The sequence below is a fragment of the Chrysochloris asiatica genome, unplaced genomic scaffold, assembly GCF_000296735.1.
Source record: "Chrysochloris asiatica unplaced genomic scaffold, ChrAsi1.0 scaffold00008, whole genome shotgun sequence".
Taxonomy (NCBI): Eukaryota; Metazoa; Chordata; class Mammalia; order Afrosoricida; family Chrysochloridae; genus Chrysochloris; species Chrysochloris asiatica.
The window spans coordinates 19,733,515-19,751,299 of NW_006408526.1; the positions used below are offsets into that span (position 1 = coordinate 19,733,515).

At 35.8% G+C, this 17,785-nt stretch overlaps 1 protein-coding gene across 4 annotated transcripts in view; it reads right to left on the minus strand.

Annotated features, from left to right (window-relative positions):
- RDX (radixin) overlaps positions 1–17,785 on the minus strand; it is an 84,077-nt gene that overhangs the window by 50,961 nt on the left and 15,331 nt on the right. For 2 of the 4 annotated variants that reach the window (XM_006833805.1, XM_006833806.1), the window contains exons 3-7: positions 14,501–14,596; positions 13,739–14,013; positions 8,365–8,448; positions 5,664–5,810; positions 2,912–3,008 (exon numbers count right to left, since the gene is read on the minus strand). In XM_006833805.1, coding sequence (XP_006833868.1) covers positions 2,912–3,008; positions 5,664–5,810; positions 8,365–8,448; positions 13,739–14,013; positions 14,501–14,596 — 699 coding nt within the window. The remainder of the gene's footprint in view (positions 1–2,911; positions 3,009–5,663; positions 5,811–8,364; positions 8,449–13,738; positions 14,014–14,500; positions 14,597–17,785) is intronic. The other 2 variants (XM_006833807.1, XM_006833808.1) reach the window with 2 other exon arrangements.

Sequence of the window (17,785 nt, forward strand, 5' to 3'; positions counted from 1 at the left end):
CTTTAAAAAAAGCACACTTGTTCTAACTGTTGCTGCTAGGTGCCATAGAGTTGTTTCTGACTCCTAACGACCCTGTATGGGGGGTTCCCAAGGCTGTATATCTTTGAAGGAGCAGAAAAATCATATCTTTTTCCAGTGGAGCAGCTGGTTAGCAGTCCAACACTTATCCTACTAAACCACCACAGTGCTTCCTCTCTTGTTCCTAGTAGGAAGTTTTTGATTTTTTATTTAATTTTTGTCTTTAGCCATACATCTTACAACTGATCCTTTATTTTTCATGGCTATAGAGTGTTTTTTTTAAAATATAGAAATGTTCTCTAAGCTTAGCTTTTTGTCTTTTTAATAACTAACAAAGTTAAAATACTAGGGTATACATGACACAAACTACACCTACTTGCCATCAAGTGAATTCTGACTCATGGTAACTTCATGTTTGTCAGAGTTTAAAACATAACTTTTCAGCAATACACATGTCTCCAGAAGCAGATGAATGATGGTTGCACTTGAGAAGCAATGCCTGGAAATTGAACCTGAGTGTTCAACATGGTAGGCAAGAATTCTACTACTGAACCGTGACTACCTCCCTCATACCTGACCCTTGATGTAACCAAAAAAAAAAAAAAAAAAATCTATTTATGCATAAAGATTTTCCATTCAAGCCTTCAAGTTAAAAAAAATACAAAGCTATGATGTGAAACTCTATAATCAATTAGTTTAGAACACGGCTATCTCTACTTCATTCTAGCAATCAAGTAACAGGTTTTTAAAAATTGCCTCTTGGGTAAGATGAATGTTTTCAATCACTTCCTAATAAATGTTACCTAGTTTATATTTTGGAGTCCTGGTGTGGTGCTGTAGGCTAAGTATTGGACTAATAACCATAAGGTCAACAATTCAAACCTACCAGCTGCTCCTCGGAAACCCTATACAGGACTGCTATGAGTTGAAACTGACTCAATGGCGCTTAACAACAACAATAATCTTATATTTTAGGGAGTGCAAGTGGTTCTGTAGGATAAGCACTAGATTAGAAACCCCAAGGTTGGTGGTTCCAGACAGCCAGCCACCCCACGGGAGAAAGATGAAAGAAAAAACAGCCTTGGAAACCCTATACAGAGTCACTATGGGTCAGAACCAACTTAATGGAAATTAACCACAACATCTTACATTTTCATTCCACTTTTAGTTAATTTTGAGCACTTAAACAAAAGACTAATGACTTTTGTAAAAACAAAACCAAACCAAACACTAGCCTCAGAAGGCCCAGAAATCTACTTTCAAAAGAATCAGCAACTGGAAACCCCATGGAACTGAGGCCAACTGACAATCAACTACCAATTAGAAATTTTTACCAAATGTCTGCTCATAATGCAACAAACCTTAAAAAATGCCTAGAAGAAACCCACAGTAAAAGTAAACTGGCAAAGTCTTTTTGGAAGGCAATTTGACTTTTATGTATTTATCAGCTGAACCACACTAGGATCAGGGTTATATACTGTTAAAGTCTCTTGATTCTGTGTTATATACTGTTAAAGTCTCTTGATTCTGTTACTTTGTGGATACATGAGAAAAGAGGAAATGCATCTAGAAATTATTTTTATACTCATTATTTTTAACACAACTGGAAAGTGTGTTGTTGTTAGTGCCATCGAGTTGGTTCTAACCCACAGCGATCTTGTACAGGGTTTCCAAGGAGCAGCTGGTGGGTTTGAACTGCTGACCATGTGTTTCACAGTCCAGTGCTGATGCTACAAAGCCACACCAGGCAAGTCATATTGGAAAGTAGCTACTGATGCTTCAATCATCATTTTGTTGTTATGTGCCATCGAGACAGTTCTGATTCATACTGACCTTATGTACAACATAACCAAACACTGTCCAGTCCTACACCATCCTCACAATTGTTAGTAAACTTGAACCCATTGCTACTGCCCTATCATCGCTGTTGATGTTGTTAAGTGCTGTCAAGTCAGTTCTGACTCACAGTGACCCTGTGTAGGATTTTCGAAGTGTGGGTAGTGAGTTTGAACAGCCAACCTTGTGGTTCAAACTGACATTTCAGACCAGTGCATTACCCTACAGTGCCTTACAAGGACCCCAATCATTAGTAGTTCTCAATCAATAGTACTGATACAATAAAAGAGCAAGAGATCATAACTTAAGAGCAGTGTTTTTTATTTTTTAAACCTTTTGCATTAAGAAATATTTAAGGCCTGAAAAAAGATGTAAAACAAGTCTATCATAAATTGATAGATACTAGTGGTTGAAGCTCACCCGTGGCTCCTTGGACACCCTATACAGCGTCACTATGGGTCGGAATCGACTGGACAGCACTTAGCAACAATATACACTAGATAATACTTTTTAGCTTAAAACAAAAAAAGTTAACTATATATGTTAATATGTCCTGGTCTGGTGGACTACTAACCACAAGGTTGGCAGGTAAACCCACGACTTCAGAAACCCTATACAGGGTCACTATGAGTCGGAAGCTACTCGATGGCACTTAACAACAATGACATATATATTAAAGCTTCCCATACACTCCTCCTGGTCACATATTCTCCATCATATCACCTCTACTATGAGGTAGACACTGTCCTGAATTTCATGTTTATCATTTCCATGCATTTGTTTAGGTTATGCAACATTATTATATATTACATGAATCTAATACAGTATTGTTCTGTCTAGTTAATTTTATAAAAATTATTTCATACCAGAAAACAATTTACAACTTTGTTTTTAAAATCACCTTTATTATTTCATTACTTGGAAAGTTAAACTGTGGAAAGATCATGCATGCGACTCAAAAGCAATTCAATAAATGAACAATGCCATTTTCCAAGTGACATCACAGCAGACTGGCAAATATCAACATTAATAAAAACATTTAAAAAAAATTACTTACAGGTGCTTTTTTGTCGATTGGCTTTATAACAAATTTTTTGTCATTAAATGAAATATTTCTTATTTCACTCCAAGGAAAACCAATTTTAGGTGTTAACCTTCAAAAATGAAAGCACCCTTTAATTAAAGATAGAAAACAATGTACAAAATTTGTAACACTTTCTGGAACCAATTTAGCTAAATAAACATTCTTAAGAGTTCCAGATTTTGAAAGTATATTAACTTTATATGAAACAAACAACTCAAAAGATACAGCTAACATTAACTTTCAAGGGAAATTTGAAATTAAATTATATAAAACAAAGATTTCATAAATGTGACATGAACCATAAAGACGTAACATAATCTTCCTAAAATTACCTAAAAAACTATTTAGTGAGCAGAATGTACACCTGTGACTCATGAAGTTTGTACTAACTTTATTTAGCCTCTATTTTAAAAATAAAGCCTTTATAACGTTTCATGTGACTTACAGACATAAGTTAGTATTTTAAAAAAATTATTTCCTTCTTCTGCTTGGTTTTTAAATGTTTGGATATTTATAAGTACACTAGAAACACTGAATTTCATACTTTAAAATGATAATCATATGACATATTAATTATATTTCAAAAAAACATTTCATGAATATATACATACAAATGTTTGTATAAATGGAAAAGCTACAATGAAAAGCTAAAATGGAAAATTATACAATAGTTGTTCTCATTTTTACTGCCCTATCTACAAAGATTTTAGGAATCAAACTGGAGCAAGTAATTTTGTTTCAACATTTCACAAATCAATCACTGTTGTCCTACAACAAGCGGAAGCAGGGGCAAGTGACACCTATGAGGGCATAAAGAGCATCTTTTAATCAGGCTTCCAGTAACAGCATACATGTATGCTCCTTGTAGTTCTTAAAACAGACTAGGAACTGCAGCACACTAATAACTTCTAAATAAAACACGTTATAATGCTGTCTAATGGCCACTGAACTAACACAAAGTTACATGCTTAAATTGGAGGCTGGCTGCATAGTAACTTTATGGAGTCCTGGTATGGTGCTGTCAGAGAAGCACTGGACCTTAAGGTTGGTTTGAACCACAAGATCAGCAGTTCAAACTCAAGAGCTGGTCCTCAAAAACCCTCATACAGGATCCAATTGGAACCAACTCGATGGTACTTAACAAGATATTAACTTTATGGCACCTGGTGTGGCACCATAGGGCAAATACTCAATCTCAGTGTGGGTTTGAACTGCAAGGTCGGCAGTTCAAACTCACCAGCCACTTCTTGGAAGCCTATACAGGGTCACTATGAGTTGAACCTGACTTGATGGCACCTAACAACAACAATCCTAGATGAATGTGCCACTTTCAAAACAGCAATTTCCACAAATGATTTTCATCATTTTCAGAGAGGCAATGAGCCTGGCAATTAAATTCATTTCAGAATTAAAACTTGATGAGGTCATAAAGGTAACTAGTAGCAGACCTGGTAAAAGAACCGAAGCTTTTTAAGTTGTCTTATTTTGATTTAAAATGATTAATTTTTTTTTTTTTAAGAAATAAGTCATAATACATGATAAAAACAAAATGCACCAAGTCCCTTCGTCCACCAAACCCAATCCTTCCTTTTATTCCTCATCATTATCCGTATTCATTTCTATAACAGGTGTTGTTGTTGCTGTTAAGTGACATCAAGTTGGTTCCGACTCACAGGGTTTCTGAGGAGAGGCTGGTGAGTTTGCACCACTGATACTGCAGTTCAAACCGAGCTAGTGGTCCAAGTGCTAATCCTACAGCACCATTCCATGACTGCAACAGGCAGTCTAGTGGTAGAGGTGGTGGTATGCCTTGGAGTCAGTTCTGAAGCTGTAAATCTTTACGGGAGCAGAAACCCTCATCTTTCTCCCACGGAACAACTGGAAGTTTCGAATGCTGACTTTGTTTCGACTGCTGAACTTGAAGTTAGAAGCCCGACTCGTAATCACTACGCTACCAGAGCTCTTAATAGATGCTCTAGTAGAAAGCAATTCAATAATTACATAAAGAACAAGAAAAAAAGATTTGGTTTTGAAAAAATTATACTTAGGGTCATTTTGGTTTTTCAAAAAATTTCTCTTTTAAATAATACAGCATTTTGACATCTTTTTAAAACATAAGCTTGTAGCTATCATTCCTGAAACAATGCTGTAAATACTTGACACATTTTATATAAGTTTAAAAAAATAAATGTGATCAATTTAAAATGTAGTCACACTGTTTACCATACATAATACAAGGATATTCTACTTTACGGATATCTAAAAATATTATAAATTATCTACAATATATAATGAGAGTTCCAAAATGTATTATAAAATATAATAAATCATACTCTATTCTTTTCATTCTCCCAGTGCTATTTCTTATAAAACTTAGATACCAACCTACTGGTCAGGCATACCAACATTTAAGGACTCGTACTTTGCCTATTTAAAGAACACATTTGAAGTTTCAAGGCATTAAACTTCCAGGAGCTCAAGAACAAGCAGCAGACTAGGATTTGAAATGAATCATTTAATTTGATATATACTTATCAAATGAGAAGTAAAACTCTGAAGTACTAGGATGCTGAGAAAATGGAACTGTAATATTTAAAAGACTAAATGGCATTATAATCTCTAACAACAACAAAAAAAAAGCGGTAATCAAGCCATTAAACAACTTTTGTATTAAAGCCATTTAGAACACTGAATAACTTGTTCACTATGCAACTACTTTACTTACTTGTCATCATGCTCATAAATATTCAAACCCAAAGCATCAACACCAAGCCACAATTCAGTTCCCTTTTTATTTTTTATTTCAAAATAGTTGACTCCATACATTTCTAGATCTTGTGCAATCTTCAGGTATTCCATCATAGAATCTTCCCTGAGGAAACAAAGCTAACTGTTACATATTTAAGTAAAATCATATAACACTCATTTTAGAATCAATAACTTGACTGAGGTCATAAACGTAATTAGTAGCAAGACTGGTAAAAGAACCTAACTCAGTCTTCTAAGTTGTATCATATTTGGGGGAAGAGCTGCCTCCTCAAAGTAGAGCTGACCATGATGATGCAAATCATCTTGGTCATAAAACTTTTGGGGCCTTTACTTGCTGATAAGGCACAACTCAAAATGAGGAGAAACAACTGTACGTCCATTAATATTCAGAACATGGAATTTATGAAGTATGAATCTAGGAAAATGTTAAGTTGTCAAAAATGAAATGGAATGAATAAACATCAACATCCTAGGCATTAGTGAACTGAAATGGACTGGACTATGACAATCACATAGTTTACTATGCAGAGAATGACAAACAGAAGAACAGCATCACATTCATTTTCAGAAAGAACATTTCAAGGTCTATCTTGAAGTATAATGCTGTCGGTAATAAGATAATATCCATACGCCTACAAGAAAGATCAGCTAATACCACTAATACTCAAATTTATGCAACAACCACTAAAGACAGTGATCACCAACTTCTTCAGTCTGAAATTGATGAAACATGTACTCAAGATGTATTAATAATTACTGGTGATTAGAATGCAAAGGTTGAAAACAAAAAGGAATAATCAGCTTTTGGAAAAATATGGTCTTGTAAAAGGAAACTATGCTAGACATTGCATTATAGAATTTTGCAAGACCAATGACTTCTTCATTAAAAATACCATTTTTAAACAACATAAAAGAAGAATATACAGATGGAACTTACCAGATGGAATACACAAAAATCAAAATGACTATATCTGTGGAAAGGGACAGCGGCAAAACTCCGTATTATCAGCTAAACAAGATAGGGGCAAACTGAAGGAAGAAGTCCAAAGTGTACTGAAGGCACTGACAAAGAACAAGGTTCGAGGAACTGATGGAATACAAATTGAAATCTTTCAACAAATTGATGAGGCACTGAAGGTACTCACTCATCTATGCCAGCTAACTGGAAGACAGTTACATGGCCAACATACTGAAGTGACCCAATGGAATGTGGAAACCATAGGATAGTATCATTAGTATCACATGCAAGTAAAAATTTGCTAAAGATAATTTCAAAAGGCTGCAATAGTACACTGACAGAACTGTCAGAGGTTCAAGCCAGATTCAGATGAGGACATGAAACAAGGGTTATCATTGCTGACATCAGATGGATCTTGACTGAAAGCAGAGAATAACAGAAAGATGTTTACCTGTGATTAGACTGACTATGCAAAAGATTTTCATTGTGTGGATCATGACAAGCTATGGACAACATTGCAGAGAATGAGTATTCCAAAACACTTAACTGTGCTCATAAGGATCCTACCTATACACAGACCAAGAGGTAATTGCTCAAACAGAACAAAGGAACATTAGGAATGGTTTAAAATCAGGAAAGATGTGCACCAAAACTGTATTTTTTTCATCATACTTATTCAATATGTATGCTGAGAAAATAATTCAGGAAGCTGGATTATATGAAGAACGCAGGTTGTTAAATAGTCTTCCTCCAATCCTGATGTCACATCAGGATTGGAGGAAGACTATTTAACAACCTGCGTTATGCAGATGATCTTGCTGACAAGCGAAGAGGACTTAAAATACTTACTGATGAATATCAAAGACCACAGCTCTGGTTCAAATTACACTTCAATATAAAGAAAACAAAAATCCTCCCCACTGGACTAATAAATAACATCATAGTAAATGGAGGAAAGATTAAAGCTGTCAAAGACCTCATTTTGCTCAGATCAACCATCAACACTCATGCAATCAAGAAATCAAACAACATATTGCATTAGGCAAATCTGCTGCACAAGACCTCTTTAAAAAAGTGTTGAAGAGCTGTCATTTTGAGGAATAAGAAGCACCTAACCCAAGCCATAGTATTTTCAATGAGTTCATATGCATGTGAAAGTTGGACAGTGAATAAGGAAGACCATAGAAGAATTAATGCATTTGAGTTACAGTGTTGGAGAATACTAAAAGTACCATGAACTGCCAAAAGAATAAACAAATCTGTGTTGGAAAAAGTACAGCCTGAGTGCTCCTTAAAAGCCAGGATTGGCCAGACTTTGTCTCTGATACTTTGGACATATTATCAGGAGGGCCCCATCCCTGGAGAAGGATATTATGTTTGTTAAGGTGGAGGGGTCATCAAAAAGAGGAACGCCCCCAACAAGATGGTATGGCACAGTGGCAGCAGCAATGAGCTCAAGGGTAATGATGATTGTGAAATTGGCGCAGTACCGGCCAATGTTTCATTCTGTTGTCCAGTACCAACTCGATGGCACCTAACAATAACAGCAACATCTAATACGAAACTGAAATTTTAAAACCATACTGTGTTTATTCACATAAAGTCAAATAATCTTTTGGGGATGTTCAGATGTAATAATCAATGTTACAAAACAACATTAATTTGATGAAAAATTCGGTGAAAATAGTCACTCAAATACCTTAACATTCCTCTATGTTCTTCATGCCAGTTCTGAATTCTTTCTTCCCACTGTTCTTTTGTCAGCTTGTGTTGTTCCAAAACACTTTAAGAAAAAACAGCAACAAAAATTATATATATACACATATGTATGAAAACAGAGTCCTGGTGAGATGCTGTACAATAAGCACTGGAATGTTAACCACAAGGTCAGCAGTTCAAACTCACCAGCCACTCCTTGGAAACCCTATACAGTGTCGTTGAGATGTACCTACCTTGATGACACTTAACAACAACAAGAAAATGCCTCTGTGATTAAAAAAAACAATACTCTTTTTTTAAACTCTAGGAAACCTTCCTGTATCTTGACTATAGTGGTTATCACATATATCTATATTTATGATAAAATTGCAAATTTTATCATACTGTATATCTTTTAGGTAGCAGCCAGTTCTTAACTGCTTGAAACACCTAGGGACTTAACAGAACTCCAATCTGTACATCCACACAAATGAGTGCATGTAAAACTAGTGAAATTTGACTAAATTGGTAGACTATTACCAATGAAAATAACTTGACCGTGACACTGTACTATGCCTTTGTAAGATGTTACCACTGGGGAAGACTGGGAAAAGAACACATGGAATCTCTCTATTATTCTTACAAATGCATGTGAATCTACAATTATCTCAATTAAGTTTCTAGAATTCTTAAGTTACTTTAAATAATACAAGCTTTAAAAGGTTGTTATTATTATACAGATTATAAAACATATTATCTTAATTATGTAAAGTATTTGAAGTAAATAAATTATGGACCAACAAAAAAAGGAGTGGCTTTCTTATATTGAAAGAAAATAAAAGAAGTACTGGTAAAAAAAAAAAAAAAAAATCAGAAATCTTGGACCCTAATTCTTATTTGGAGTTCTGGTGTGGCACTGCAGATTAATGAACTGAATTGCAAAGTCAGATTCAACCACAAGGTCAGGGGTTCAGGCTCACCAGCCGCTCTTAGGACACCCTATACAGTTTCGCTGTGAGTTGGAACCAATTTGATGGCACTTAACAATGACAGCAACAAACAATTCTTATAAACTCTGTTTTTACTTTCTTGCTGCTATTAATTTTATTGCTTTATATAGGTAAAGCAGTATATAAAAATGTATACACAGTAGAGTCTTACTTCCAACTTTATGTCCCACAATTATCTTCTTTCACTATTTGCTATACAGAGGTAAACAAATACAGTGAAACCCACCAAAGCCAAAACCTGCGTAAGGCAGAAGTGTGAGCGAGTAGAAAAACTCCATTTCTCACTAAGTGTGAGTGACAGAAAATTGGTAAGATTGCATAAAGACTGAAAATGTGTAAGTTCCGTATAAACAAGGCAGTTCCATAAACATCTGGCTCACACACAGGTTTCAATGTGTAAATATATACCCTTATTTCCTACAACTGTTGTAGAGTAGTGGATTATGAGCTGGACTGCTAACCAAAATGTCAGCAGTTTGAGTCTACCCTCTGCTCCAAGGGAGAAAGTTGAGGCTTTCTGCTCCCATAAAGGCTTACAGCCTTGGCCACCTTATACAGGGTCACTGTGAGTTGGAACAGACTCGATTACACACGAACACCAACCACCACCACGATTTTCTACAACTGATATTTTAACACCAAATCAGTAAAGCCAGCATGCTTAAAAATATTATTATCTGCTATGAATACTATAAATTATGTATTTCTTTTTTCTTTAGATCATATAATTATATCTACCTTTCTTTATTGGTGAATTTCCAGTACTCTACTTCGTTGCTGTTGCTATAAGTGCAGCTGAGTCAATTCCAACTTACAGCAATCCTGTTTAGGGCTTCCAAGAAGTGGCTGGTGAGTTTGAACCACTGACCTTGCAGTGCAGTGCTTATCTTACACCAAGACTTTACAGATGACAAAAACTATGGTGTTACAATACTAGTTTTACATTGTGAAAATTCTGCATGAAGCTGAGGGAATTCTTAGTGGTATAAAAGACTCTCAGGTTGGAACAGTCCCCCTGGGTAAGTTACTTGCTACTTAGAGTGAATTTCTTAATGGGGTATCAGTTAGACCATATTGGGTTCTTATTACACACTGCTCTTGTCTATGTATATCCATCCTCCTTTGAACTCTTGATTTCTAGGAGTGCTTCATCTTCCTCCTTAGAACACACTTATTAGGTTTACAAGTTTTTCTAGTCTCTATACTTATCATTATTGCCTGGGTGCTGAGCTCACAAAGAAGTACATAATAACCTGATCCAATCAATTACTGATATTATAATGATAATTGCACTTGAACGCATGAGTTAATTGAGTTGAGTATCACCAAGACACACAGCCCAGCTTTTATGAAAAATTTTATATCCTGCATTTCAAATCTCACTCTTTTTCATAATGTACTGTATAAATCTACATGAATAGTCTATGCTGCTGCTGTTGGTATTGTTGAGTCGGTTCTGACCCACAGTGACCCTGTACAGGGTTTCCAAGGAGCAGCTGGTGAGCTTGAACCACTGACCTTGTAGTTCAAAACAACTTTGCAATCCAGCACTTTAACCCACAGTGCCACACCAGGACTCTATGAATGGTCTACAGATACTTCAAAGTTCCCATCCTCTTTTATCCTATGTCCAGATATAAAGAAGTCTCCCTTCATGTCTACAGCTAATCTGTCCAACTTGGCTTTAATTCTACTATCTGGGCCTTTTAAATGGCTACTACTTTCACTTTCTCAGGCATTTCATTCCATCAATTATTGTCCCCTGCCAATATAGTATTATAGAGAGAAAGAAGTCAGTCAAGTTTACCACACTATATATATGCCTAGTACCACAAACTATTTGAAGATCCCCAGTGTGATGTTTACCTCATAGGGATGAGTTTGGGGCTGATCTTGATTTCCAGTACACTCTTGAAGTTAGACAGAGTCTGACAATGCTACTACTGCCTAGATTTTATACTAACTTTATGAATAAGTATCTTTTAAGTTTACATAAACTAAGTCAGGCTGCTCAGAGACAACCAACTCTGAAAGAACAATTGAATTTTTCAATCTACAAAGTTAAAGAAATAATGAAGACGTGTACTTGTTAACACCCTACCTAAAACAGTTCAGCTATCTTTTTTTTACATGGAATGAGTGACAGATCATACACATTTAAAAAAGAAACTGTGTTTAAGTGTGATTTCGGTGTTAAAAAGATTTTTTTAAATCATGAATAGTATATGTAAGACCATCCATCACTTCCTCTGCTGCTCAACAAAGCAACAAGTTATAACAATTATGTTGCATTGGTTGAGACAAGCATACCTATTCTTTTATGAACATTTAAGTATTTAAGGTAATTTTGATTATACATAATATTCAAATTATGTACTGACTTCAAAACCTTATTGTGCCTTTTACTATATATAAACTGTAACAATTAAAATTAAAAATAATCCTTACTTGGTATGAAATTCTGCTGTGGTGCTGTCAGGCATTGGGCTGATAATGAAAGGTCAGCAGTTCAAACCCTTTAGCCACTCCACAGGAGAAATTTGAGGCTGTTTGCTCTTGTAAAGATTCACAGTCTCGGAAACCCTATATAGAGTTGCTACAAGTCAGAATCAACTTACTGGCCATTAGTTTTTGGTTTGTTTGCCTTTTTTTTTAAGTCATCTATTACTCAATCCAGTGCTTAAAAATCTGAGACAAAGGATTTGGTGTTGGAATAGCAGCCGAGTCAAGAACATAAACTGACTAACCAATAGCTCACATTCTGATTCCCTACTCCTTTTGGGAACAACATACTTTATTCTACTTCTTCTAAGGCTGTATTATTGCTATATTGCTACGATACTAAAGGGCACAACAGCGTAATATTTAATAATCACATTTTAAAACTACTATACGTAATGGTAGGAGTCCTGGTGTGGTGCTGTGGGTTAATGTGCCAGACTGCAAAGCCATTTGAACTACAAGGTCGGTGGTTCAAGATCACCAGTGCTCCTTGGAAACGCTATGGGTCGGAAATGACTCAACTACACTTCACAACGACAACAAATACGTAATGGTGGAGTCCTGGTATGGCACTGAACCGCAAGGTCATATGAACTGCAAGACTGGTGATTCAAATTCACCCGCTGCTACTAGGAACCCCTATACTGGGTTGCTCTGAGTCAAAATCAACTCAAAAGCACTTAACAAGAACAGCAACAACATACGTAATGGTACCTTCTAAGGCATATATCAATAGATAACACAGTTTATTAGCCAAAAATAAATGTGATGCTTACAACCAAAACAAATGAAAGATTGACAAGTATTTCTTCATATTTAAGTACTTAAACTTAAGTAAAAGAAAACTATATATTAGAACTTAAACAGAAAGTGATATAAAATTTAAAATTTAAGTTAATGGTAGTATACAGTCTTACATTTAAGTAGAAGTTTCAAAAATTCAAAAATTTCTACTAAGTACAGCAACAATCTCTGTTACTGTTGCTAAATTTCATTGTGCTGGTTCTAATCACAGCGATCCTATATGGAGTTTCCAAGGAGCAGCTGGTTAGTTAGAACTACCAACATTGTGGTTAGCAGTTCAGTGCTTATCCTACAGTGCCACACACTATCTCTAAAAAAATCTAAAAATCTAAAAAATATTAACACAGCTTCTAAAAAATTCTCAATGTATCCTCTAATTAATACCAGGGACATGTTTGCTGCCATAATAAAAAAACTGAGATATAAGATTTGATTTTGTTTTCTTATATTTCATAAATTTTAACTAATACTTCTATCACACTTTACAGTTAGAAGTATAAACTATACAAATCCTGAACTGTAATTATAAACCGAAAGTTATTTTACAGATTTCAACACTGAGGCTCAGTTATGTTATGACCTAAGGTCATAACTTAGGGTGTCCTAATGACTTTTTCCCTAAGTTATGCTATTTTACAGTCACTGTAACAGAGACAGCTATCTGCTGCAGACAAGAGCAGAACCCTAGACTACAAGTCCAATAAATAGTGGAAAAGCCTTTTAAAAACTTTAGAAACTTAATTCTGTAGAGGAAAGTGCAGCCTGCCAGTTATTATTTTCAAAAGCATTTATAAAAGCACTTATCTGCCTGAATTTGAATTTTTACTGAGCAACAAGAGTCACATCCTCCCCCCCCCCTCAGTTCAAGTTATCACTACCTTCATTATTGGTTATCCTATGGAAACAAGGAAAAAAGAAGTAAAAAATGCTGGGCAATATTTTCAGTAAGTATATTTCTGATTAAAAAATCTCCGAAAACTCTGTCCCCAAAATTTCGAATTTACAAACTTCTGGAATATAATGTTTGAGAAACATAACCTAAAGGCATGTCCCACTTACCGTTGGGGTAGGAGTCTGTCATTAGCCAGGTAACCAGGTTTGTGAACCTCTTTATTATAATCTCCATACTTGGCTTGGACGGCATAGGAAGCCAAAAGAACCGCAGTTTCTGGTGGGCAATATATTTCATCATTTAAGATAGCTTCTTTAACTTGCAAGAAGAAAAGTCTCTGGGTTATTTCTTGAATTAATTCCTCAGAAACATCTTCAGGAAAGAATTTAGCTCTAAATTTGAATTGTAAAGGATTCTCTTTTTTAACATCTTGCTGTGTTACCTGGAATGATAATTTTCAGAATGATCAGCAAGAATCTTAGTTTAATAGTATCTGAAATTATTCACCTCAAATTCTTTTTAGAAATGGGATTCTAACCAAATGGGTTACATATACATAAATGAGGAAAAGATACATATTTAATTTTACAAAAGTTTCCTATAACTCACAAATTCAATCTAATAACCAAATTCACAACTTACCTTCATATTCCTGGCAAGCTTACCCTGAAAATGTTTGACTCAAGATCAAAGAACCATTTACAATACCTGATTTTTAAAAATGTCTTAAATGCTTGCTAAGTTTTCAATTAAGAAAAGTGGAGTATTTTTTTATAAGATGAAAAGCTACGGTACCTAATTGAATGAAAAGACATGACACTACCTAATGATTAACATAGAGAACACTGACAGAGGAGTGCTGGAATGCATTTCCAGCAAGTTCAGAACAACTTCAAATTAACTATTAACTTAATGTCTTCAGATTTTACCTTTTTATTCAGTTTAAGCCAAGTAGAATATCCTTTGCTGTCCACATACTGCAGCCCAAAAAACCAGACCTCACGCAAACCAACTGTTTTAACTACCTTTAAAAAAAAAAAAAAGTTGATTTTTAGTTCAACAATCACATTATAATTAGATGGCACTGTACTTCAAAAAAGCAAAATTACATAGTTATTACACATATATGCCTTTGCCATAAAAAAGATGTTTCCTAAACTTAACATATTAAACAAAGGAACATTTCTAAAAATTCATATTCCAGTTCTTTATATTCTATTTTGTAGTGCCACTTCAAAACCTCTTTGAACCACTTTTTCATACCTCCTTCTCTTCTCCCAGCATGACCTCAACAAATAACAAAAACAGTTTGGGAAATACGCGTGCATAATTTCATTTTCTATTTCAATTTATTATTACAACTATCTGTAGTATGTTGTTATTGCTGTTGAGTGCCACTGAATTGCTTCCGACGCATAGCAACCTTGTATGGGATTTCCAAGGAGCAGCTGGTGGGTTTGAACCATCAACCTTGTGGTTAGCAGTTCAGTGCTTACCCTAAGCCCCAGACCAGGACCTCACTTGTAGTATTATTGTCAAGTGTCACTGAGTTGGTTCCGACTCGCAAACCCTGCATAGGATTTGAGGAGTGACTGGGGTTTGAACCTTTTGGTTCAAACCAACGTTTCAATCCAGCACATTATCCTGCAACGCCACAATAGGTCTCCTTGTAGTACAGATGGGGCTAATAATGCTGCTAATAAGGAAAGCATCTCAGAACACATTCAAATGCCATATCCCAGGCTATCCAGATGGTAATTTCATTCTCATTTCCTTTCCTTCACCTCGTATTCTGTGCTCTACCACCAATGAGCAGAAAATCATTTTTGAACAGTTTACAAACGTCAATATTCTACACTTCTGCTACTACTATTTACTCTGCCTGGAATGTTTCTTTTAATACCTGCTGAATAATCTACTCTTCAAAGCCCAGTTCAACTAGCATGACCTCTGTGAATGAAGCCTCTATCTTCTAGACAAAACCAATTACTTGTTTGTTCCCTAATGCTCCCATATATAGTATTTTATCAATATTTCTATAAGAACATTTATTTATTCTACCATATCACAATTAAGTATAATATTAGCAATGTATATATCTGCTGTTTTTGATTATACAAAATTTAAGGACAGATTATTTTCTTCTTCATCTTAATATTCATGCCCTTTCACAAGCAAGATTAGCCTGGAGTAGGTGCTCAAAAGCATAAAAGTAAATGAAATGGGATACCCAGGATTGTGTCCCTACTTAACAAAATCTTATGTTAAAAAAAAATCTATATTTAAAATTAGAGAAAAGACCCAGGAGAGAGTGAATTTATTAACATTTTGCATTTTCAAAGCTTAACAAAGAGAGTCAACGTTAGTTCTTAAATTATACATTTTGACAATATTTTTAATCCAGGTTTTTGGTTTAACTTAACATACTGAACCTTTCATTTTATTCTTTCCCTTAAGAAATTTAAAGGAAATGACACATACACACATATAAAATTAAAAATAAGAAACAATATTAAGCTATGCTAGGATATATAAAAGGTTACCATCAAAAAAATCAAAAACTTGAGACATTTTTGGAAGGTATGGGTTATATATATATATATATATAAAAGGAGCTCTGGTAGCGTAGTGGTTACGAATTGGGCTGCTAACCTCAAGGTTGGCAGTTCGAAACTATCAGCTGTTCCACGGGAGAAAGATGAGGCGTTCTGCTCCTGTAAAGATTTACAGCCTCGGAAACCCTGTGTAGGGTCACTATGAGTCGGAACCGACTCCACGGTACTCAACATATATATAGAGAAAAAGCGAGAGAGAGAGAGAGAGATACAGGGACAGAGAGACAGACTGAGAGAGAGAGATTCATACTGATAGAAAAAAAACAGAGAGAGAGAGAGCGATTCATACTTATAGAAAAGCTGATCAATGCCAAACACCCAAAGATTTAACGTAGCCAATGGATATCCCAAATAACTGAATACTGGCAAAGGATAGGCTGTCCCAACAGAGTCAAGGAAACATTAAAGCACAGAAGGAGACCAAAGAAGAAAATTAACACAAGTCAAGGGCAGCAGGGCTAAGTGGACTGAACAGTTAGTCAGTCTCAGTTTTTGTCTCTAAGCCTTTTGTGATTCACAGTGATGGTTAAATAAAAGGGTGATTAGAAACAGTAAACAGGAGGATGAATCACTTAACTTTGTTGTTGTTGTTGTTGTTGTTAACTGCCATAGTCAGTCTGAACTCTCACAGAGACGGTGCATAGGGTTTCTGAGGAGCAGCTGGTAAATTTCAATCTTAAGGTTAGCAAACCAGCTCTTATCCTATAGCACCACATCAGAGCGTTTACACTACCACAATAAACACTAGAGGGAACAAGAGAGCTCAACTGTGAATTTTCCTAACATGCCCTGTCTCCAGAGTGGCACTTTCTAGTTGATTCTGAACTGCCCCCATAGGGTTTCCTACACTGCAATCTTTATAGCAGCAGATCACCAGGTCTTTTGTCCTTCAGAGCCCAGCCGCTGCTGAGTTCAAACAACTGACGTTCCAGTTTGCAGCCAAGAGCTTAACCACTGCACTACTTTGTTGTCAGGTGTCATCGAGTTGGAACCAACTCACAGCAACCCCATGTACAACAGAACGAAACAATGTCCAATCCTGGGCCAACCTCACTACGGCCGCCACACTTGACGCTATCAATGATGCCACCTGGCTGATCCATCTCGTTGGGGTCTTCCTCTCTTTCTCTAACCCTCCATCTTACCCAGCATGACATCCTTCTCTAGCGACTGTTCCCTCCTGACATAATGTCCAAAGTATGAGAGACGAGTTTAGCCATCCTGGCCTCCAAGGAGCAGTCTGGCTGCACCTCTTCCAAAACAGATCTAGTGGTTCTTTTGGCAGTCCATGGCACTTTTAGTATTCTCATCCAACACCACAACTCAAAGGCATCAATTCTTCCACGATCTTCCTTATTCACTGTCCAGCTTACGCATCCATATAAGGTTATTGAAAATACCAAGCCTTGGGTCAGGCGCACCTTAGTCCTCAAGCTGACATCTCTGCTCTTCAACACTTTAAAAAGTTCATGTGCAGCAGATTTGCCCAATGCAATATGTCGTCCGATCTCTTGACTGCGGCTTCTGCGAACGTTGATAGTTGATCCAAGAAGAATGAAGTCCTTGACAACTTCAATCTTTTCTCTGTTGATAAGAATG